Below are 25,664 nucleotides of genomic sequence, written 5' to 3'. Positions count from 1 at the left end.
CACTGTCCACACAGGAGACAATAAAGTTACTACATTATACACACATGCTTCATGATTCAAAGTAATACTCTGTCCACACAGGAGACAATAAAGTTACTACATTATACACACATGCTTCATGATTCAAAGTAACACTCTGTCCACACAGGAGACAATAAAGTTACTACATTATACACACATGCTTCATGATTCAAAGTAATACTCTGTCCACACAGGAGACAATAAAGTTACTACATTATACACACATGCTTCATGATTCAAAGTAACACTCTGTCCACACAGGAGACAACAAAGTTACTACATTATACACACATGCTTCATGATTCAAAGTAATACTCTGTCCACACAGGAGACAATAAAGTTACTACATTATACACACATGCTTCGTGATTCAAAGTAATACTCTGTCCACACATGAGACAATAAAGTTACTACATTATACACACATGCTTCATGATTCAAAGTAACACTCTGTCCACATGAGACAATAAAGTTACTACATTATACACACATGCTTCATGATTCAAAGTAACACTCTGTCCACATGAGACAATAAAGTTACTACATTATACACACATGCTTCATGATTCAAAGTAACACTCTGTCCACACAGGAGACAATAAAGTTACTACATTATACACACATGCTTCATGATTCAAAGTAATACTCTGTCCACACAGGAGACAATAAAGTTACTACATTATACACACATGCTTCATGATTCAAAGTAACACTCTGTCCACACAGGAGACAATAAAGTTACTACATTATACACACATGCTTCATGATTCAAAGTAACACTCTGTCCACACAGGAGACAATAAAGTTACTACATTATACACACATGCTTCATGATTCAAAGTAACACTCTGTCCACACAGGAGACAATAAAGTTACTACATTATACACACATGCTTCATGATTCAAAGTAATACTCTGTCCACACATGAGACAATAAAGTTACTACATTATACACACATGCTTCATGATTCAAAGTAATACTCTGTCCACACAGGAGACAATAAAGTTACTACATTATACACACATGCTTCATGATTCAAAGTAATACTCTGTCCACACATGAGACAATAAAGTTACTACATTATACACACATGCTTCATGATTCAAAGTAACACTCTGTCCACACAGGAGACAATAAAGTTACTACATTATACACACATGCTTCGTGATTCAAAGTAACACTCTGTCCACACAGGAGACAATAAAGTTACTACATTATACACACATGCTTCGTGATTCAAAGTAACACTCTGTCCACACAGGAGACAATAAAGTTACTACATTATACACACATGCTTCGTGATTCAAAGTAATACTCTGTCCACACAGGAGACAATAAAGTTACTACATTATACACACATGCTTCATGATTCAAAGTAACACTCTGTCCACACAGGAGACAATAAAGTTACTACATTATACACACGTTTCATGATTCAAAGTAACACTCTGTCCACACATGAGACAATAAAGTTACTACATTATACACACATGCTTCATGATTCAAAGTAATACTCTGTCCACACAGGAGACAATAAAGTTACTACATTATACACACATGCTTCATGATTCAAAGTAACACTCTGTCCACACAGGAGACAATAAAGTTACTACATTATACACACATGTTTCATGATTCAAAGTAATACTCTGTCCACATGAGACAATAAAGTTACTACATTATACACACATGTTTCATGATTCAAAGTAACACTCTGTCCACATGAGACAATAAAGTCATGTTCATTCTGTTCTTCATTTGTTTTGTTTTGTTTCTCTTAAAAAATAACAAAAAGAACCAATAAGAGTACTGTTAATGTACCGGATCGATAAACAGTATCAGTAAGAGTAGCAGTACCATTAAAGTACCGGATCGATAAGCAGTATCGGTAAGAGTAGTAGTAGTACCGTTAAAGTACGGGCTCGATAAGCAGTATCGTAAGAGTAGTAGTACCGTTAAAGTACCGGATTGATAACAGGATCAGTAAGAGTAGTAGTACCGTTAAAGTACCGGATCGATAAGCAGTATCAGTATGAGTAGTAGTACCATTAAAGTACTGGATCGATAAGCGGTATCAGTAAGAGTAGTAGTACTGTTAAAGTACCAGATGGATAAGCAGTATCGGTATGAGTAGTAGTACTGTTAAAATCTTAAGGAGGGAAAAGACCACCTGTGGGAAGTCCTGTCAAGTCACTTTTATGTGTTCAGCCCCATATCACAAACTAAGACCAGCACGCAGCTCAAACTGAACCCCTGTTGTTAAGGGGTCCTGGTCTTCTGTTGTTACGGGGTCCTGGTCTTCTGTTGTTACGGGGTCCTGGTCTTCTGACAGAGATGTTATTTCATGTGTTAAAGCAGCAAAACCAGCCCCAAGACTGAACACGTCATGTTCCCTAATACCCCTGATTACCCCCATAACACCCCTCATGACAAGAAACTCCCTCATAACACCCCTCATGACAAGAAACTCCCCATAACACCCCTCATGACAAGAAACTCCCCCATAACACCCCTCATGACAAGAAACTCCCTCATAACACCCCTCATGACAAGAAACTCCCCCATAACACCCCTCATGACAAGAAACTCCCTCATAACACCCCTCATGACAAGAAACTCCCCCATAACACCCCTCATGACAAGAAACTCCCTCATAACACCCCTCATGACAAGAAACACCCTCATAACAGCCCTCATGGCAAGAAACTCCCTCATAACACCCCTCATGACAAGAAACTCCCTCATAACACCCCTCATGACAAGAAACACCCTCATAACAGCCCTCATGGCAAGAAACTCCCTCATAACACCCCTCATGGCAAGAAACTCCCTCATAACAGCCCTCATGACAAGAAACTCCCCATAACACCCCTCATGACAAGAAACTCCCCATAACACCCCTCATGACAAGAAACTCCCTTATAACACCCCTCATGACAAGAAACTCCCTCATAACACCCCTCATGACAAGAGACACCCCCATAACAGCCCTCATGACAAGAGACACCCCCATAACACCCCTCATGACAAGAGACACCCCCATAACACCCCTCATGACAAGAAACTCCCTCATAACAAGAGACACCCCCATAACAGCCCTCATGACAAGAGACACCCCCATAACACCCCTCATGACAAGAAACTCCCCATAACACCCCTCATGACAAGAAACACCCCATAACACCCCTCATGACAAGAAACTCCCCCATAACACCCCTCATGACAAGAAACTCCCTCATAACAGCCCTCATGACAAGAAACACCCCATAACACCCCTCATGACAAGAAACTCCCCATAACAGCCCTCATGACAAGAAACTCCCCATAACACCCCTCATGACAAGAAACTCCCTCATAACACCCCTCATGACAAGAAACTCCCTCATAACACCCCTCATGACAATAAACATCCCATAACACCCCTCATGACAAGAAACTCCCCATAACACCCCTCATGACAAGAAACTCCCTCATAACACCCCTCATGACAAGAAACTCCCCATAACACCCCTCATGACAAGAAACTCCCCATAACACCCCTCATGACAAGAAACTCCCCATAACACCCCTCATGACAAGAAACACCCCATAACACCCCTCATGACAAGAAACTCCCCATAACACCCCTCATGACAAGAAACTCCCCATAACACCCCTCATGACAAGAAACTCCCCCATAACACCCCTCATGGCAAGAAACTCCCCCATAACACCCCTCATGACAAGAAACTCCCTCATAACACCCCTCATTACAAGAAACTCCCCATAACACCCCTCATGACAAGAAACTCCCTCATAACACCCCTCATTACAAGAAACTCCCTCATAACACCCCTCATTACAAGAAACTCCCCCATAACACCCCTCATTACAAGAAACTCCCCATAACACCCCTCATGACAAGAAACTCCCTCATAACACCCCTCATTACAAGAAACTCCCCATAACACCCCTCATGACAAGAAACTCCCTCATAACACCCCTCATGACAAGAAACTCCCCATAACACCCCTCATGACAAGAAACTCCCCATAACACCCCTCATGACAAGCAACACCCCATAACACCCCTCATGACAAGCAACATCCCATAACACCCCTCATTACAACACCCCCATAACACCCCTCATGACAAGGAACTCCCCCATAACACCCCTCATGACAAGCAACACCCCATAACACCCCTCATGACAAGCAACATCCCATAACACCCCTCATGACAAGCAACACCCCATAACACCCCTCATGACAAGCAACACCCACATAACACCCCTCATTACAACACCCACATAACACCCCTCATGACAAGAAACTCCCTCATAACAGCCCTAATGACAAGAAACTCCCACATAACACCCCTCATGACAAGAAACTCCCTCATAACACCCCTCATGACAAGAAACTCCCTCATAACAGCCCTAATGACAAGAAACTCCCACATAACACCCCTCATGACAAGAAACTCCCACATAACACCCCTCATGACAAGAAACTCCCTCATAACACCCCTCATGACAAGAAACTCCCTCATAACAGCCCTCATGACAAGAAACACCCTCATAACACCCCTCATGACAAGAAACTCCCCCATAACACCCCTCGTGACAAGAAACACCCTCATAACAGCCCTCGTGACAAGAAACTCCCTCATAACACCCCTCATGACAATAAACATCCCATAACACCCCTCATGACAAGAAACTCCCTCATAACACCCCTCATGACAATAAACATCCCATAACACCCCTCATGACAATAAACATCCCATAACACCCCTCATGACAATAAACATCTCATAACACCCCTCATTACAAGAAACTCCCTCATAACACCCCTCATGACAAGAAACTCCCCATAACACCCCTCATTACAAGAAACTCCCCATAACACCCCTCATGACAAGAAACTCCCCATAACAGCCCTCATGACAAGAAACTCCCCATAACACCCCTCATGACAAGAGACTCCCTCATAACACCCCTCATGACAAGAAACTCCCTCATAACACCCCTCATGACAATAAACATCCCATAACACCCCTCATGACAAGAAACTCCCACATAACACCCCTCATGACAAGAAACTCCCTCATAACACCCCTCATGACAAGAAACTCCCTCATAACACCCCTCATGACAAGAAACTCCCTCATAACACCCCTCATGACAAGAAACTCCCACATAACACCCCTCATGACAAGAAACTCCCTCATAACACCCCTCATGACAAGAAACTCCCTCATAACACCCCTCATGACAAGAAACTCCCTCATAACACCCCTCATGACAATAAACATCCCATAACACCCCTCATGACAAGAAACTCCCCATAACACCCCTCATTACAAGAAACTCCCCATAACACCCCTCATGACAAGAAACTCCCACATAACACCCCTCATGACAATAAACATCCCATAACACCCCTCATGACAAGAAACTCCCTCATAACACCCCTCATGACAAGAAACTCCCCATAACACCCCTCATGACAAGAAACTCCCACATAACACCCCTCATGACAAGAAACTCCCTCATAACACCCCTCATGACAAGAAACTCCCCCATAACACCCCTCATGACAAGAAACTCCCCCATAACACCCCTCATGACAAGAAACTCCCTCATAACACCCCTCATGACAAGAAACTCCCCCATAACACCCCTCATGACAAGAAACTCCCCATAACACCCCTCATGACAAGAAACTCCCCCATAACACCCCTCATGACAAGAAACTCCCCCATAACACCCCTCATGACAAGAAACTCCCTCATAACACCCCTCATGACAAGAAACTCCCTCATAACACCCCTCATGACAAGAAACTCCCCATAACACCCCTCATGACAAGAAACTCCCTCATAACACCCCTCATGACAAGAGACTCCCCCATAACACCCCTCATGACAATAAACATCCCATAACACCCCTCATGACAAGAAACTCCCTCATAACACCCCTCATGACAAGAAACTCCCTCATAACACCCCTCATGACAAGAAACTCCCCATAACACCCCTCATGACAAGAAACTCCCTCATAACACCCCTCATGACAAGAGACTCCCCCATAACACCCCTCATGACAAGAAACTCCCTCATAACACCCCTCATGACAAGAAACACCCTCATAACAGCCCTCATGACAAGAAACTCCCTCATAACAGCCCTCGTGACAAGAAACTCCCTCATAACAGCCCTCATTACAAGAAACTCCCCATAACACCCCTCATGACAAGAAACTCCCTCATAACACCCCTCATGACAATAAACATCCCATAACACCCCTCATGACAAGAAACTCCCTCATAACACCCCTCATGACAAGAAACTCCCCATAACACCCCTCATGACAAGAAACTCCCTCATAACACCCCTCATGACAAGAAACTCCCCCATAACACCCCTCATGACAATAAACATCCCATAACACCCCTCATGACAAGACTCCCCCATAACACCCCTCATGACAATAAACATCCCATAACACCCCTCATGACAAGAAACTCCCTCATAACACCCCTCATGACAAGAAACTCCCCCATAACACCCCTCATGACAAGAAACTCCCCCATAACACCCCTCATGACAAGAAACTCCCTCATAACACCCCTCATGACAAGAAACTCCCTCATAACACCCCTCATGACAAGAAACTCCCCATAACACCCCTCATGACAAGAAACTCCCTCATAACACCCCTCATGACAAGAGACTCCCCCATAACACCCCTCATGACAAGAAACTCCCCATAACACCCCTCATGACAAGAAACACCCCATAACACCCCTCATGACAAGAAACTCCCTCATAACACCCCTCATGACAATAAACATCCCATAACACCCCTCATGACAAGAAACTCCCCCATAACAGCCCTCATGACAAGAAACTCCCTCATAACACCCCTCATGACAAGAAACTCCCTCATAACACCCCTCATGACAAGAAACACCCCATAACACCCCTCATGACAAGAAACTCCCTCATAACACCCCTCATGACAAGAAACACCCCATAACACCCCTCATGACAAGAAACTCCCTCATAACACCCCTCATTACAAGAAACTCCCTCATAACACCCCTCATGACAATAAACATCCCATAACACCCCTCATGACAAGAAACTCCCCATAACACCCCTCATGACAAGAAACTCCCTCATAACACCCCTCATGACAAGAAACTCCCTCATAACACCCCTCATGACAATAAACATCCCATAACACCCCTCATGACAAGAAACTCCCTCATAACACCCCTCATGACAATAAACATCCCATAACACCCCTCATGACAAGAAACTCCCTCATAACACCCCTCATGACAAGAAACTCCCTCATAACACCCCTCATGACAAGAAACACCCCATAACACCCCTCATGACAAGAAACTCCCTCATAACACCCCTCATGACAAGAAACTCCCTCATAACACCCCTCATGACAATAAACATCCCATAACACCCCTCATGACAAGAGACACCCTCATAACACCCCTCATGACAAGAAACTCCCCCATAACACCCCTCATGACAAGCAACACCCCATAACACCCCTCATGACAAGAAACTCCCTCATAACACCCCTCATGACAAGAAACTCCCCATAACACCCCTCATGACAAGCAACACCCTCATAACACCCCTCATGACAAGAAACTCCCTCATAACACCCCTCATGACAATAAACATCCCATAACACCCCTCATGACAAGAAACTCCCTCATAACACCCCTCATGACAAGAAACTCCCCATAACACCCCTCATGACAAGAAACTCCCTCATAACACCCCTCATGACAATAAACATCCCATAACACCCCTCATGACAAGAAACTCCCTCATAACACCCCTCATGACAATAAACATCCCATAACACCCCTCATGACAAGAAACTCCCTCATAACACCCCTCATGACAATAAACATCCCATAACACCCCTCATGACAAGAAACTCCCTCATAACACCCCTCATGACAAGAAACTCCCCCATAACACCCCTCATGACAAGAGACTCCCTCATAACACCCCTCATGACAAGAAACTCCCTCATAACAGCCCTCATGACAAGAAACTCCCTCATAACACCCCTCATGACAAGAAACTCCCCCATAACACCCCTCATGACAAGAAACTCCCCCATAACACCCCTCATGACAAGAAACTCCCTCATAACACCCCTCATGACAAGAACCTCCCTCATAACACCCCTCATGACAAGAAACTCCCTCATAACACCCCTCATGACAAGAAACTCCCCATAACACCCCTCATGACAAGAAACACCCCATAACACCCCTCATGACAAGAAACTCCCCATAACACCCCTCATGACAAGAAACTCCCCATAACACCCCTCATGACAAGAAACTCCCCCATAACACCCCTCATGACAAGAGACTCCCTCATAACACCCCTCATGACAATAAACATCCCATAACACCCCTCATGACAAGAAACTCCCCATAACACCCCTCATGACAATAAACATCCCATAACACCCCTCATGACAAGAAACTCCCCCATAACATCCCTCATGACAACACCCACATAACATCCCTCATTACAACACCCACATAACAGCCCTCATTACAACACCCTTATAACACCCCTCATTACAACACCCACATAACACCCCTCATTACAACACCCACATAACATCCCTCATTACAACACCCACATAACAGCCCTCATTACAACACCCACATAACAGCCCTCATTACAACACCCACATAACACCCCTCATTACAACACCCCCATAACACCCCTCATGACAACACCCACATAACACCCCTCATGACAACACCCACATAACAGCCCTCATGACAACACCCACATAACATCCCTCATGACAACACCCACATAACATCCCTCATTACAACACCCACATAACATCCCTCATGACAACACCCACATAACAGCCCTCATGACAACACCCACATAACAGCCCTCATTACAACACCCACATAACAGCCCTCATTACAACACCCCCATAACATCCCTCATTACAACACCCACATAACACCCCTCATTACAACACCCACATAACACCCCTCATTACAACACCCACATAACACCCCTCATTACAACACCCACATAACATCCCTCATGACAACACCCACATAACATCCCTCATTACAACACCCACATAACAGCCCTCATTACAACACCCACATAACATCCCTCATGACAACACCCACATAACATCCCTCATTACAACACCCACATAACATCCCTCATTACAACACCCACATAACAGCCCTCATTACAACACCCACATAACAGCCCTCATTACAACACCCACATAACATCCCTCATTACAACACCCACATAACAGCCCTCATTACAACACCCACATAACAGCCCTCATTACAACACCCACATAACAGCCCTCATTACAACACCCCCATAACACCCCTCATTACAACACCCACATAACATCCCTCATTACAACACCCACATAACATCCCTCATTACAACACCCACATAACATCCCTCATTACAACACCCACATAACAGCCCTCATGACAACACCCACATAACATCCCTCATTACAACACCCACATAACATCCCTCATTACAACACCCACATAACAGCCCTCATGACAACACCCACATAACACCCCTCATTACAACACCCACATAACACCCCTCATTACAACACCCACATAACAGCCCTCATTACAACACCCACATAACAGCCCTCATTACAACACCCCCATAACACCCCTCATTACAACACCCACATAACATCCCTCATTACAACACCCACATAACATCCCTCATTACAACACCCACATAACATCCCTCATTACAACACCCACATAACAGCCCTCATGACAACACCCACATAACATCCCTCATTACAACACCCACATAACATCCCTCATTACAACACCCACATAACAGCCCTCATTACAACACCCACATAACAGCCCTCATTACAACACCCACATAACATCCCTCATTACAACACCCACATAACAGCCCTCATTACAACACCCACATAACAGCCCTCATTACAACACCCACATAACAGCCCTCATTACAACACCCCCATAACACCCCTCATTACAACACCCACATAACATCCCTCATTACAACACCCACATAACATCCCTCATTACAACACCCACATAACATCCCTCATTACAACACCCACATAACAGCCCTCATGACAACACCCACATAACATCCCTCATTACAACACCCACATAACAGCCCTCATTACAACACCCACATAACACCCCTCATGACAAGAAACTCCCCCATAACACCCCTCATTACAACACCCACATCACATCCCTCATTACAACACCCACATAACAGCCCTCATTACAACACCCACATAACATCCCTCATTACAACACCCACATAACACCCCTCATTACAACACCCACATAACAGCCCTCATTACAACACCCACATAACATCCCTCATTACAACACCCACATAACAGCCCTCATTACAACACCCACATAACACCCCTCATGACAAGAAACTCCCCACATAACACCCCTCATTACAACACCCACATCACATCCCTCATTACAACACCCACATAACAGCCCTCATTACAACACCCACATAACACCCCTCATTACAACACCCACATCACATCCCTCATTACAACACCCACATAACAGCCCTCATTACAACACCCACATAACATCCCTCATGACAAGAAACACCCACATAACAGCCCTCATTACAACACCCACATAACATCCCTCATGACAACACCCACATAACAGCCCTCATTACAACACCCACATAACAGCCCTCATTACAACACCCACATAACACCCCTCATTACAACTGGGGCTGCAACGATTAGTCGACATAATCGACGACGTCGATCATAAAAACTCGTCGACGCAGAATTTTAGCTTCGACGCGTCGTATAAAAACAATCAGAGCCAGTAACGTTAACTCAAAACCGCACAAATGTTCATTTGTAACTGCAATGCCCTATAGGAAGTGCTGGGGGCAGTATCGCTTCCATCGTCTGATATAACTGCATTTTGCATGAACGACGAAGAGAAGAAGAAAGCGTATGAACGATGGCGGAAAGGAGAGCGAATGAGGCTAATGAAGAGCAAAAACCAGCGAGACCGAGACTATCAAAAGTCTGGGAGTATTTCACAGATGACAAGCCAAAGAAGTCAGTTAAATGCAGAATATGCAAAGCCGAATTGGCATTCCACAGCAGCACTACGGCAATGCACGAGCATTTGAAACGCAAGCACCCTGGAGCCACGATGATTGCTACTTCGGATCATGGATAAGTTTAGCTAGTTAGCCACAGTATCGTAATGTTTACGTTAGCTTAAGTTACATGTTGGAAAACAGAACGTCTCAAGGGTGATGCTTGCTAAGCGAACGCTATTTCAGTTATGTGGATTCTGCGTATCCACCAACGAGCTGTATGTAACATTAGCTAAACAGCACCAAGCTTGCAGCGTAGCACACTACAGCTTAGAGTTGTTTAGCTCCGTCATTTATCACCGAGTGTCGTGTTTTTGCAGACTGGAGTATTAACTAGCTAAGTTAAGATTGCTAACGTTAGCTAAATGTTAACGGGTTCTAACATTCACTGACTCTGCAGTAACTTACGCTATGAGCTCTAGGTTTCTTTTTTTTCAGTTGAAAAAAATTGAACTTTTTGGGCTAAAGCGCAGGCAAGACTGCAGAGACGGGGAACGTTAGCACCATCTAACATTAGCTAGCTATCTTACTTAGCTAGTCAATCTGCAGTCTGCAAAAACACGACACGGTGCTAACGTGAGCTGTCTGTAGCCTAGACAGTCAACTAGCTTTCACAGTGCGCTCTAATCAGCTGTAGCTTGTCGTAGCGTTAGCTAGTTAGACTGGGTTGGAGCATATCAATAATTCAGTTGTAAGATATTTATTCATTTAAATGGTTTAATTGGTATTAGGCAGTACACTAAGATAAACTGATACCATAGCCTACAACTTGTGATGATAATTAATACAGCTTTCTGTTTTGTTCTCTTTCTATTTTAGTACTAAGCAAAGGCGTGTGGATGAGTTCATCCTGAAGAGAGGCTCATGCACCCCTCAAATGGCTGGAGTCTTAACAGAGAGCATCCTCAACATGCTCGTCAATGACATGAGACCAATATCCATGGTTGAAGATGGGGGATTTAAGCAGATGGTCACCACATTCCATCCAGGTTACACCTTACCTTCCAGAACTCATTTTACTAAGCTTATGGAGGGAAAGTATGAAGCTACTTTTGGTAAGGTTAAAGATGCTCTTAAAGCAACCAAGAACAAGATTGCCCTGACAACTGATGCCTGGACCAGTGTCGCGACAGAGGCATATCTTGGCATCACCTGTCACTTTATAAGTGATGACTGGGAGCTCACTAGCTTCTGCCTTACAACCATGCCACTCGAAGAACGGCACACTGGACCCAACATTGCTGCATGGATTGAGCAGGCTGTGGAAAGGTTTGAGATCCCTCCAAGCAAGATTGTGGCAGTTGTTCATGACAATGGCTCCAATGTCGTACTGGCTGCAAACATCTTGCAGGAAAAACATGGGTGGGTGTCTATCCGCTGTGCAGGCCACACTTTACAGTTGGTGATCAATCGTGCACTGAAACACCCTCAGATCAGTAAAGCACTGGGAGCAGCGAGGTGTCTCGTCGAGCACTTTAAAAGGAGCGAACTGGCTTCAAGCAAGCTTAAGACAAAGCAGAAACAGATGGGGACCCCGGAACACAAACTTGTCCAAGATGTCTCTACCAGGTGGAACAGCACCTATTATATGGTGACTCGCATGCTGGAACAGAGATGGCCACTGACTGCGACTCTGTCTGACCCGGCAGTAACACAGAGAGGGAAACAATACCTAGACCTCAAAGCTGATCAGTGGACCCTGCTAGATGAACTGGCCAAAGCTCTCCAGGCCTTTGAATGTGCCACTGTCTACTTGAGTGGTGAAAGCTATGTGACAGTCTCCGCCCTGCCTCCACTAGTCAGAGGGCTTTTGAAGTCCACCCACACTGCCTATAATACAGCTCCTGTGCAGGCCTTCCAGGCGGCTGCTTCAGAGGAGACCACTGCACGCTGGTCAAGAGAGGTCACCATCACAGATGATGACCCAAGCAAACAGATCATTGCAGCTGCACTAGACCCACGATTTCGAAAACTGAAATTCCTGACACCAGAGGAGAGGTTTACTGTTCAGAATAAAGTACAAGCTCTGGCCCTACAGTCCAAGGATGGGAGTACTGTGAATAACCAGCACACCAGTGGGAATGAAGAAGCCACAGCAGCATCAGCTGACAAGGATGCCACAGACTCAGCTGAGGGAACTCCAAATAGGTCTGTTTCAGCTCTCGATTCACTGCTTGGATGTGACTCAACAGACAGTGATAGTGAGACCAATGATGAACAGGATGCACGCAACCAAGCGATCAGTAATGAAGTGCTGATGTACTTCGGAGAGCAGCCCCTCTCAAAGACAGAAAGTCCCCTGTCTTGGTGGAAATTGAATGAGGCAAAGTATCCAACCCTTGCATCACAAGCCAAATCGTTTTTGTGTATTCCAGCTACTTCTACTTCCTCTGAGCGTCTCTTCTCAGCAGCTGGGAACATCGCCTCAAAGAAGAGAGCCAGCCTCACTCCAGAGCACGTCGACATGCTCACGTTCCTGCACTGCAATTTAAAGCATTTATGAACTGCATGAGATCAGAGTAAGACACACATATACACACACACAGCTCCTCTCACTCACACACAGCAAACAAAAGACCTACAAGTCTGTCTGATCTGACTCATCCTCCCCTCCTGTTGGAGATGGTGGAGCCTAGTGAGTGGATCCACGTCCCCCTCCTGGACCAGGTTAACAGCCCCATCAGAACCGCGGTGCTGGGGCAGAGGCTGCTATTTTGAGTTACTTTTAAAACATTATTTGCACATTATCTTTACGTTTTGACTTGCACTTTAATTTGCATTGTTTAATTTATTTACTTTGTTTTTATTATGATTGATAATGCATTGACTTTCATTTGTATTATTTAATGTATTTATTTAGTTTTCATTATGATTGATGATGCATTTGATTAAACAAGTAGCTCCAAAACAAGTTCCAAATTCAAATGTTTCATGAGTCATTATTTTAATTCGCTATGGGATCGTGTTATGTTAAGACAGAGACACAGGGCGACATTCACAGGTGTGCAGACTTAAGCATGTGAGGTAAAACATGCACTGGAGCCCGGAAGAGGATCCGCGCCCTCAGGAAGCAGAGATGGAGGGTGTGAAAGAAATAATCGTTAGATTAGTCGACTAATCGAAAAAATAATCGACAGATTAGTCGACTACCAAAATAATCGTTAGTTGCAGGCCTAATTACAACACCCACATAACATCCCTCATTACAACACCCACATAACAGCCCTCATGACAACACCCACATAACATCCCTCATTACAACACCCACATAACACCCCTCATTACAACACCCACATAACATCCCTCATGACAACACCCACATAACATCCCTCATGACAACACCCACATAACATCCCTCATTACAACACCCACATAACATCCCTCATTACAACACCCACATAACAGCCCTCATTACAACACCCACATAACATCCCTCATTACAACACCCACATAACATCCCTCATTACAACACCCACATAACAGCCCTCATGACAACACCCACATAACATCCCTCATTACAACACCCACATAACATCCCTCATTACAACACCCACATAACAGCCCTCATTACAACACCCACATAACAGCCCTCATTACAACACCCACATAACATCCCTCATTACAACACCCACATAACAGCCCTCATTACAACACCCACATAACAGCCCTCATTACAACACCCACATAACAGCCCTCATTACAACACCCCCATAACACCCCTCATTACAACACCCACATAACATCCCTCATTACAACACCCACATAACATCCCTCATTACAACACCCACATAACATCCCTCATTACAACACCCACATAACAGCCCTCATGACAACACCCACATAACATCCCTCATTACAACACCCACATAACATCCCTCATTACAACACCCACATAACAGCCCTCATTACAACACCCACATAACAGCCCTCATTACAACACCCACATAACACCCCTCATGACAAGAAACTCCCCCATAACACCCCTCATTACAAGAGCCACCCCCATAACACCCCTCATGACAAGAAACACACCCATAACACCCCTCATTACAAGAAACACCCCCATAACACCCCTCATTACAAGAAACACACCCATAACACCCCTCATTACAAGAGCCACCCCCATAACACCTCTCATTACAAGAAACACCCCTCATTACAAGAAACACCCCCATAACACCCCTCATTACAAGAAACACACCCATAACACCCCTCATTAAAAGAAACACCCCCTATTACAAGTAACACCCTCATAACACCCCTCATGACAAGAAACACCCCTCATTACAAGAAATACACCCCTCATTACAATAAACACCCTCATAACACCCCTCATGACAAGAAACACCCCTCATTACATGAAACACCCCCATAACACTCCTCATCACACCCCTCATTAGAAGAAACACCCCCATAACACCCCTCATGACATGAAACCAAGTCACAGAAACTGCACCTTCACCTTACAGTCCATACAACACAGAAACCTCCAACCATCAGTTGTCACGACTCAATGCATGAAGCACAAGACAAGACCAACTCACCTGTGAACTTCTTTTTTATGGCATCTTTAGAGCTAGCATATATCATCTTGCTTTTCAAGGGAGCGCCCTCTGGTGCCCTGGAAGAACAACAAGGATTTAGGAAAATTTCAAACATGACAATCTTCTTACTATAGAATAAGTAGAACAGAACAGAACAGAAAAGCACAGGCTTCATATCAGCTCAGGTTCATTTTCCCACTGATGCTCTGACAAAGTTCTCGGAACTGGTAGACCAGTGACACAGTTCTCAGTATTGGTACACCAATGACATAGTCCTCAGTACTGTTAGACCAGTGACACAGTTCTCAGTATTGGTACACCATGACATAGTCCTCAGTACTGGTAGACCAGTGACACAGTTCTCAGTATTGGTACACCATGACATAGTCCTCAGTACTGGTAGACCAATGACATAGTCCTCAGTACTGGTAGACCAGTGACACAGTTCTCAGTATTGGTACACCATGACATAGTCCTCAGTACTGGTAGACCAATGACACAGTTCTTAGTACTGGCGGACCAATGACACAGTTCTCAGTACTGGTAGACCAATGACACAGTTCTCAGTACTGGTAGACCAATGACACATTTCTCAGTACTGGTAGACCAATGACACATTTCTCAGTACTGGTAGACCAGTGACACAGTTCTCAGTACTGGTAGACCAATGACACAGTTCTCAGTATTGGTACACCAATGACATAGTCCTCAGTACTGTTAGACCAGTGACACAGTTCTCAGTATTGGTACACCAATGACATAGTCCTCAGTACTGGTAGACCAATGACACAGTTCTTAGTACTGGCGGACCAATGACACAGTTCTCAGTACTGGTAGACCAATGACACATTTCTCAGTACTGGTAGACCAATGACACATTTCTCAGTACTGGTAGACCAGTGACACAGTTCTCAGTATTGGTACACCAATGACATAGTCCTCAGTACTGTTAGACCAGTGACACAGTTCTCAGTATTGGTACACCAATGACATAGTCCTCAGTACTGGTAGACCAGTGACACAGTTCTCAGTATTGGTACACCAATGACATAGTCCTCAGTACTGTTAGACCAGTGACACAGTTCTCAGTACTGGTACACCAGTGACATAGTCCTCAGTACTGGTACACCAATGACATAGTCCTCAGTACTGTTAGACCAGTGACACAGTTCTCAGTATTGGTACACCAATGACATAGTCCTCAGTACTGGTGGACCAGTGACACAGTTCTCAGTATTGGTACACCAATGACATAGTCCTCAGTACTGTTAGACCAGTGACACAGTTCTTAGTACTGGCGGACCAATGACACAGTTCTCAGTACTGGTAGACCAATGACACAGTTCTCAGTACTGGTAGACCAATGACTCATTTCTCAGTACTGGTAGACCAATGACACAGTTCTCAGTACTGGTAGACCAGTGACACAGTTCTCAGTATTGGTAGACCAGCGACACAGTTCTCAGTACTGGTAGACCAATGACACATTTCTCAGTACTGGTAGACCAGTGACACATTTCTCAGTACTGGTAGACCAGTGACACAGTTCTCAGTACTGGTAGACCAATGACACATTTCTCAGTACTGGTAGACCAGCGACACAGTTCTTAGTACTGGTAGACCAATGACACATTTCTCAGTACTGGTAGACCAATGACACATTTTTCAGTACTGGTAGACCAGTGACACAGTTCTTAGTACTGGTAGACCAATGACACATTTCTCAGTACTGGTAGACCAGTGACACAGTTCTCAGTACTGGTAGACCAATGACACATTTCTCAGTACTGGTAGACCAATGACACATTTCTCAGTACTGGTAGACCAGTGACACAGTTCTCAGTATTGGTACACCAATGACACATTTCTCAGTACTGTTAGACCAGTGACACAGTTCTTAGTACTGGCGGACCAATGACACAGTTCTCAGTACTGGTAGACCAATGACACAGTTCTCAGTACTGGTAGACCAATGACACATTTCTCAGTACTGGTAGACCAGTGACACAGTTCTCAGTATTGGTACACCAATGACATAGTCCTCAGTACTGTTAGACCAGTGACACAGTTCTTAGTACTGGCGGACCAATGACACAGTTCTCAGTACTGGTAGACCAATGACACAGTTCTCAGTACTGGTAGACCAATGACACATTTCTCAGTACTGGTAGACCAGTGACACAGTTCTCAGTATTGGTACACCAATGACATAGTCCTCAGTACTGTTAGACCAGTGACACAGTTCTTAGTACTGGCGGACCAATGACACAGTTCTCAGTACTGGTAGACCAATGACACAGTTCTCAGTACTGGCAGACCAATGACACATTTCTCAGTACTGGTAGACCAGTGACACATTTCTCAGTACTGGTAGACCAGTGACACAGTTCTCAGTACTGGTAGACCAATGACACATTTCTCAGTACTGGTAGACCAGTGACACATTTCTCAGTACTGGTAGACCAATGACACAGTTCTCAGTACTGGTAGACCAATGACACAGTTCTCAGTACTGGTAGACCAATGACACATTTCTCAGTACTTGTAGACCAGTGACACAGTTCGTAGTACTGGTAGACCAATGACACAGTTCTCAGTACTGGTAGACCAATGACACATTTCTCAGTACTGGTAGACCAGTGACACAGTTCTCAGTACTGGTAGACCAATGACACAGTTCTCAGTACTGGTAGACCAATGACACATTTCTCAGTACTGGTAGACCAGTGACACAGTTCTCAGTACTGGTAGACCAATGACACATTTCTCAGTACTGGTAGACCAGTGACACAGTTCTCAGTACTGGTAGACCAGTGACACAGTTCTTAGTACTGGTAGACCAATGACACATTTCTCAGTACTGGCGGACCAATGACACATTTCTCAGTACTGGTAGACCAGTGACACAGTTCTTAGTACTGGTAGACCAATGACACATTTCTCAGTACTGGTAGACCAGTGACACAGTTCTCAGTACTGGCTGGCCAATGACACCATTCTCAGTACTGGTGGACCAATGATGTGGTTCTCAGTACTGGTGGAACAATGATGAAGTTCTCAGTACTGGTGGACCAATGACATAGTCCTTAGTACTGGTAGACCAGTGACACAGTTCTCAGTACTGGTTGACCAATGACACCATTCTCAGTACTGGTGGACCAATGACACATTTCTCAGTACTGGTAGACCAATGACACATTTCTCAGTACTGGTAGACCAGTGACACAGTTCTCAGTACTGGTAGACCAATGACACAGTTCTCAGTATTGGTACACCAATGACATAGTCCTCAGTACTGTTAGACCAGTGACACAGTTCTCAGTACTGGTAGACCAATGACACAGTTCTCAGTATTGGTACACCAATGACATAGTCCTCAGTACTGTTAGACCAGTGACACAGTTCTCAGTATTGGTACACCAATGACATAGTCCTCAGTACTGTTAGACCAGTGACACAGTTCTCAGTACTGGTACACCAGTGACATAGTCCTCAGTACTGGTACACCAATGACATAGTCCTCAGTACTGGTAGACCAGTGACACAGTTCTCAGTATTGGTACACCAATGACATAGTCCTCAGTACTGTTAGACCAGTGACACAGTTCTTAGTACTGGCGGACCAATGACACAGTTCTCAGTACTGGTAGACCAATGACACAGTTCTCAGTACTGGTAGACCAATGACACATTTCTCAGTACTGGTAGACCAGTGACACATTTCTCAGTACTGGTAGACCAGTGACACAGTTCTCAGTATTGGTACACCAATGACATAGTCCTCAGTACTGTTAGACCAGTGACACAGTTCTTAGTACTGGCGGACCAATGACACAGTTCTCAGTACTGGTAGACCAGTGACACAGTTCTCAGTACTGGTAGACCAATGACACATTTCTCAGTACTGGTAGACCAGTGACACATTTCTCAGTACTGGCGGACCAATGACACAGTTCTTAGTACTGGCGGACCAATGACACATTTCTCAGTACTGGTAGACCAGTGACACATTTCTCAGTACTGGCGGACCAATGACACAGTTCTCAGTACTGGTAGACCAATGACACAGTTCTCAGTACTGGTAGACCAATGACACATTTCTCAGTACTGGTAGACCAGTGACACAGTTCTTAGTACTGGTAGACCAATGACACAGTTCTCAGTACTGGTAGACCAATGACACATTTCTCAGTACTGGTAGACCAATGACACAGTTCTCAGTACTGGTAGACCAATGACACAGTTCTCAGTACTGGTAGACCAATGACACATTTCTCAGTACTGGTAGACCAGTGACACAGTTCTTAGTACTGGTAGACCAATGACACAGTTCTCAGTACTGGTAGACCAATGACACATTTCTCAGTACTGGTAGACCAGTGACACAGTTCTCAGTACTGGTAGACCAATGACACAGTTATCAGTACTGGTAGACCAACGACACATTTCTCAGTACTGGTAGACCAGTGACACAGTTCTCAGTACTGGTAGACCAATTACACATTTCTCAGTACTGGTAGACCAGTGACACAGTTCTTAGTACTGGTAGACCAATGACACATTTCTCAGTACTGGCGGACCAATGACACATTTCTCAGTACTGGTAGACCAGTGACACAGTTCTTAGTACTGGTAGACCAATGACACATTTCTCAGTACTGGTAGACCAGTGACACAGTTCTCAGTACTGGCTGGCCAATGACACCATTCTCAGTACTGGTGGACCAATGATGTGGTTCTCAGTACTGGTGGAACAATGATGAAGTTCTCAGTACTGGTGGACCAATGACATAGTCCTTAGTACTGGTAGACCAGTGACACAGTTCTCAGTACTGGTTGACCAATGACACCATTCTCAGTACTGGTGGACCAATGATGTGGTTCTCAGTACTGGTGGAACAATGATGAAGTTCTCAGTACTGGTGGACCAATGACATAGTCCTTAGTACTGGTAGACCAGTGACACAGTTCTCAGTACTGGCTGGCCAATGACACCATTCTCAGTACTGGTGGAACAATGATGCAGTTCTCAGTACTGGTGGACCAATGACATAGTCCTTAGTACTGGTAGACCAGTGACACAGTTCTCAGTACTGGTTGACCAATGACGAAGTTTTCAGTACTTGTAGACCAATGACACTGTCCTCAGTACTGGTGACACAGTTCTCAGTACTGGTAGAGCAGTGAAACAGCTCCTAGTATGGTGGACCAATGACACAGTTATCAATACTGGTAGAGCAGTGAAACAGTTCCCAGTATTGGTGGACGGACCAATGACAGTTATCAATACTGGTAGAAAAGTGAAACAGTTCCTAGTACTGGTGGACCAATGACACAGTTATCAATACCGGCAAAGCAGTGAAACAGTTCCTAGTACTGGTGGACCAATTATACAGTTCTCAGTACTGGTAAAGCAGAGAAACAGTTCCTAGTACTGGTGGATCAATGATACAGTTCTCAGTACTGGTAGAGCAGTCAAACAGTTTCCAGTATTGGTGGACCGATGACAGTTCTCAGTACTGGTCGACCACTGACAAAATTCTCAGTACTGGTAGGGCAGTGACAAAATTCTCAGCACTGCTGGACCAATGACATGGTTATCAATACTGGCAGACCAGTGACACAGTTCTCAGTACTAGTGGACCAGTGACACAGTTGTCATTACTGGTGGACTAATGACACAGTCCTCAATACTGGTAGAGCAATGACACAGTCCTCAATACTGATGGACCAATGACACGGTTATCAATACTAGTAGACCAGTGATACAGTTCTCAGTACTGGTGGACCAATGACACAGATCTCAATAATGGTAGTAATGGTAGAGCAATGACACAGTCCTCAATACTGGTGGACCTGTGACACTGTTCTCAGTACTTGTGGACCAATGACATAGTTATCAGTATTGGTAGACCAGTGACACAGTTCTCAGTACTGGTGGACCAATGACACAGTTCTCAGTACTGGTAGTAATGGTAGAGCAATGACACAGTCCTCAGTACTGGTGAACCAGTGACACAGTCCTCAATACTGGTGGACCAGTGACACAGTTCTCAGTACTAGTGGACCAATGACATAGTTATCAGTATTGGTAGACCAGTGACACAGTTCTCAGTACTGGTGGACCAGTGACAGTTCTCAGTAATGGTAGTAATGGTAGAGCAATGACACAGTCCTCAGTACTGGTGAACCAGTGACACAGTCCTCAATACTGGTGGACCAGTGACACAGTTCTCAGTACTGGTGGACCAGAGACATGGTTAGCTAGGCATAGCTTTGTTGGAGCAGGCCTTTAAAATATCTCTTCACATTATTGTTCTTATAAATAGAATTATAAGGTTTCCATGTTTGGGCCTGAATAACAGCAAGTAGTGCCAAGTTCTCTTTATTGATTAAAGTCATTATCATATGGTCATCTAGGTTTGACACTATTGATTATTTTCGTAATAAAGTATTTTGCTAAAAGTTTTGACAATCGAAATATTTTACTGGAGAAATTAACTAGGTACAGATGTTTGATTTACTGATTAAACTGACTCAATGCAATCTAAAATCAACTCCAATCCATAATATTCAATATTGGAGAGATACTGGTGGGACATGTAGCCTACAGCTGTGTGTGCATTAATATTATTCTACTGCATGCTAGTTAACTGCAGTCATAACTTACTTTGTGTCCAGTGGATCTTGAGTTTATCTATGTAGGTGTTCTTTTATTATAGACATCCTATTATGACAGGCAAGTTCAACTTTGCACCACACACAGATAACTATATTCTCTCTTTTTTTAATGCTCCCAAACTTAAGACATCTTCTGATTTTTAGTGCTGAGCCTTCCATCCGTGTTTTCTGTCTACCCCACCAAACAGCTATATTGTAGACCAGTGAATGGCTCTCAATCTGGTTCTCATTGATCCACCGTACTGCTGGTTTTCTATTCGGTCGGGTAGTTCATTACATTCATCTGTCGTGCCAGGTCTAAAGAAGTGGCTGCATCCGAAATTGCATACTAGTTCATCAAATACGTATGTGAAGGTTTCTAGCATGTCCAAAAGTATGCATCAAATAGCATGTGAAAAACACCTGGATGTCATACTACATCCAGAGAAATACTGGAGTACACAAAAATTGGACACTAAGCTGGCATACGTATCCAACATTGCATTGCGATAATTCACGACATTAATGAATAATGGTGGAGGGCAAGACAGATGCTAAACAGAAAGTGGTTAAAATCCTCCATACTACACACATATATGAAGTATGCAATATGTGATTTTAGATGCAACCACGTTTATTAAATGTCTGGAATACCTGACACAACAGGTGAATGCAAAGAACTACCTGGCAAAATAGAAATCCAGCAGTACTGCACTGAGCAGTACTGCTGGATTTCTATTCTCTGTTTTCATTCTGGTTTTCTGTTTGCAGTAATGCTGGTTTTCTGCTGACTAAGAACTGGATTCAAACCCTGTTAAAAAGTACTCAAGGATGAAAAACCTGTTTGAGTATCCTGTGGAATAATTTCAGTCCTACTGTCATCCCAATACACACAAGACTTCAACATCCAACCTTGTTTCTCTCCTCCCTCCAACAGACAAACAGAGAGAATACTGACCAAAATATAAACACAAGGTCTTCTTTCTTGGACTCCTTGGTTTCATATGTGGCGTCATACAGGCCGTATCTGCAGTCGTTGAGGGGGAGGAGCTTAACAAAGCAGGCATAGGGGTCATCCACGGTCTCTCCGATGTCCCCAACCAAGATCTGCTTCCCCTCTTCTACAATAATCTTCTTCTTGTCTTCACTGAGGCAGAAAAGCACAGCCTTCTTCCTCTTTTTCACCTCATCGGAGGTGGACGACTTCCGTACCTTCATGTCATTGAAGACCTTGATGACCTCATCGTTGACTGTGACACCTGACGCCTACGGGTGGAGGGGTTTGGTTAGAGCATTTATCTGTTTGTGACTGGAGTACCGACCTGAGGGAGACGTTGAAGAAAATAACAGCTGCCCTCCCACCATACTGCTGACCTGACTAATGGCAACAGAACAAGTTCATGTTCAAACCATTTCTCTGTTTAATCACAAAATTGATTCAGGCCAAGAACCATCTGGTCAATACTGAGGGATGGAATCAGTGTGCCAACAACATCTACAGGTTACAGGGATTTGGATTTCAGGCCTTTTCCTATGTGTGCTACTCACAGAGTCAGACAAACTCATGGATTCCTTTTTTTTATGTTCGTGTGCTAATTGAAAAGTATGGTGAATGTTGAGTTTCGCTTAATTGCTGGATGTCTGTATTAGCAGCTCCTCTCAAAAGGCAAATGCACCTTCTTCAAAGCTGTTAATACTTTTTACTCGTAAGACTAGCATTAACTTTTTCTTAACCAACGTTTTCACAAGTACATACAAAATACTAAAAATGTTATATTAGATATGTTATATTGTGCATGTTTGTCCGACTTTATGTAAGTAAAACCTCAGAAACCAAACTATCCCTTAAAACAGCAGACATTATTCTTGCCTGTTCACAGTTCAGCCAATACTTGTCATCACCTTAACAGTAACCAGTGTGATCAGTAGTTTTTATGGTCAAATGTCATTCCCAGACTGAGAAGATTGTCAACTTTTGGTCTGACAGAATTTAAAGTCCTGGGCTGACCCAACCAGGAGGACACATAACTGCTTTCTCAACACATTGTCCGCTGAACACATTTCAATCAAAACTAAACACTAGCTCAGGCAAACCCGAGAGTGGATGACTTTAGCTAGTTTGGCTTTGACACATGTTCAAGTGTCATTTATCAGAGTACTGTTTTCAGGTTTCCGGATGTGTTAGGAGCCAGAGGTGGTTCCTTGAAAATTAATATGTTCCTAATCTGTTCTGAAGAAAACAGATTTAAATATGCTGATGATTGTGATTAGACAACATACTGCAGACCTGAATCAAAGCACAGCCCTGATGAGATGAGTCAGCTAGGACAAGTGACTGAAAATAACATTTGCCCAAGAGTTTGTCTTACTCCTGCTACGGAGCTGACCGGCTTTATTTATAATAATGTCAATATGAGATTTGGACATTAAAACTCCCAGCCTACTTGTGACAGATCCATGCCTGATTACAAAAAAGAAAAAGAAAAAGAAAAGGGAATTAACCATACTTAAATTTAACTACATTAGCTAATCTCAGGAATTCCTGGCGACTTGGTCAGAGTTAATAAAAGTTAAAGTCCTGGTGACTCGGTCAGAGTTACTAAAAGCTGATTATAGATTATTGTCAAGCAGTATATTGATTGTAGCCAGTAGCCTTTATTTCAACTATATCCACTCAAAATCATGACGTTATTTTCACAACTGCTGAGGATAAATGTCACCATCCCCTAAACACGTTTTTTTTCAAGTAATAAGCAATCAACTATAATTTTTATAATACCAAAAGCAGCTATGCTCAAGCAGAGATACTCCAAGCCAAAAGCCTGTCAAACTACAGTCTACTGGAATGGAATTATAGACATTTAATGTAGTCCAGCATACAAATAACCAACAATGTAGGGAGATACTATAGTTTGGTGACAGCAGAACAACATTTTACTATCTACGTGAAATTTTTTCTTTCCTGACAGCAGACGTTTTCCACTTCAGCAGGCATTTCAGCGCATTTTCCACACATATAACAATTAACAGGGGTATTTAAAGAAACATTTTTATATATGGCTTGTGACTGAAAGACTAAATCCACCATTATGTCACACAATAAGCAGGTAACGCGTTTACCAGAGACATCCTGCTGTAGTCTTTGTTGCTGTGGAAGTTTGTGCTGTCCACTCTCATATTCACAATTATATTCAGGCTCGAACATGTACAGATAGATTTGAGAAGTT

General features: G+C 43.8%; 1 protein-coding gene across 1 annotated transcript in view; it reads right to left on the bottom strand.

The window, feature by feature from the left end:
• The window catches only part of cfl2 (cofilin 2 (muscle)), a 39,538-nt gene that overhangs the window by 10,631 nt on the left and 3,243 nt on the right, over positions 1-25,664 (bottom strand). Inside the window, exons 2-3 of the mRNA XM_056295759.1 lie at positions 23,396-23,703; positions 15,778-15,854 (exon numbers count right to left, since the gene is read on the bottom strand). Coding sequence (XP_056151734.1) covers positions 15,778-15,854; positions 23,396-23,703 — 385 coding nt within the window. The remainder of the gene's footprint in view (positions 1-15,777; positions 15,855-23,395; positions 23,704-25,664) is intronic.

Source organism: Lampris incognitus, chromosome 16 (genome assembly GCF_029633865.1).
Source record: "Lampris incognitus isolate fLamInc1 chromosome 16, fLamInc1.hap2, whole genome shotgun sequence".
Taxonomy (NCBI): Eukaryota; Metazoa; Chordata; class Actinopteri; order Lampriformes; family Lampridae; genus Lampris; species Lampris incognitus.
Note: the sequence above shows the minus strand (reverse complement) of the source record. Positions and strands in the feature narration are given on the sequence as shown.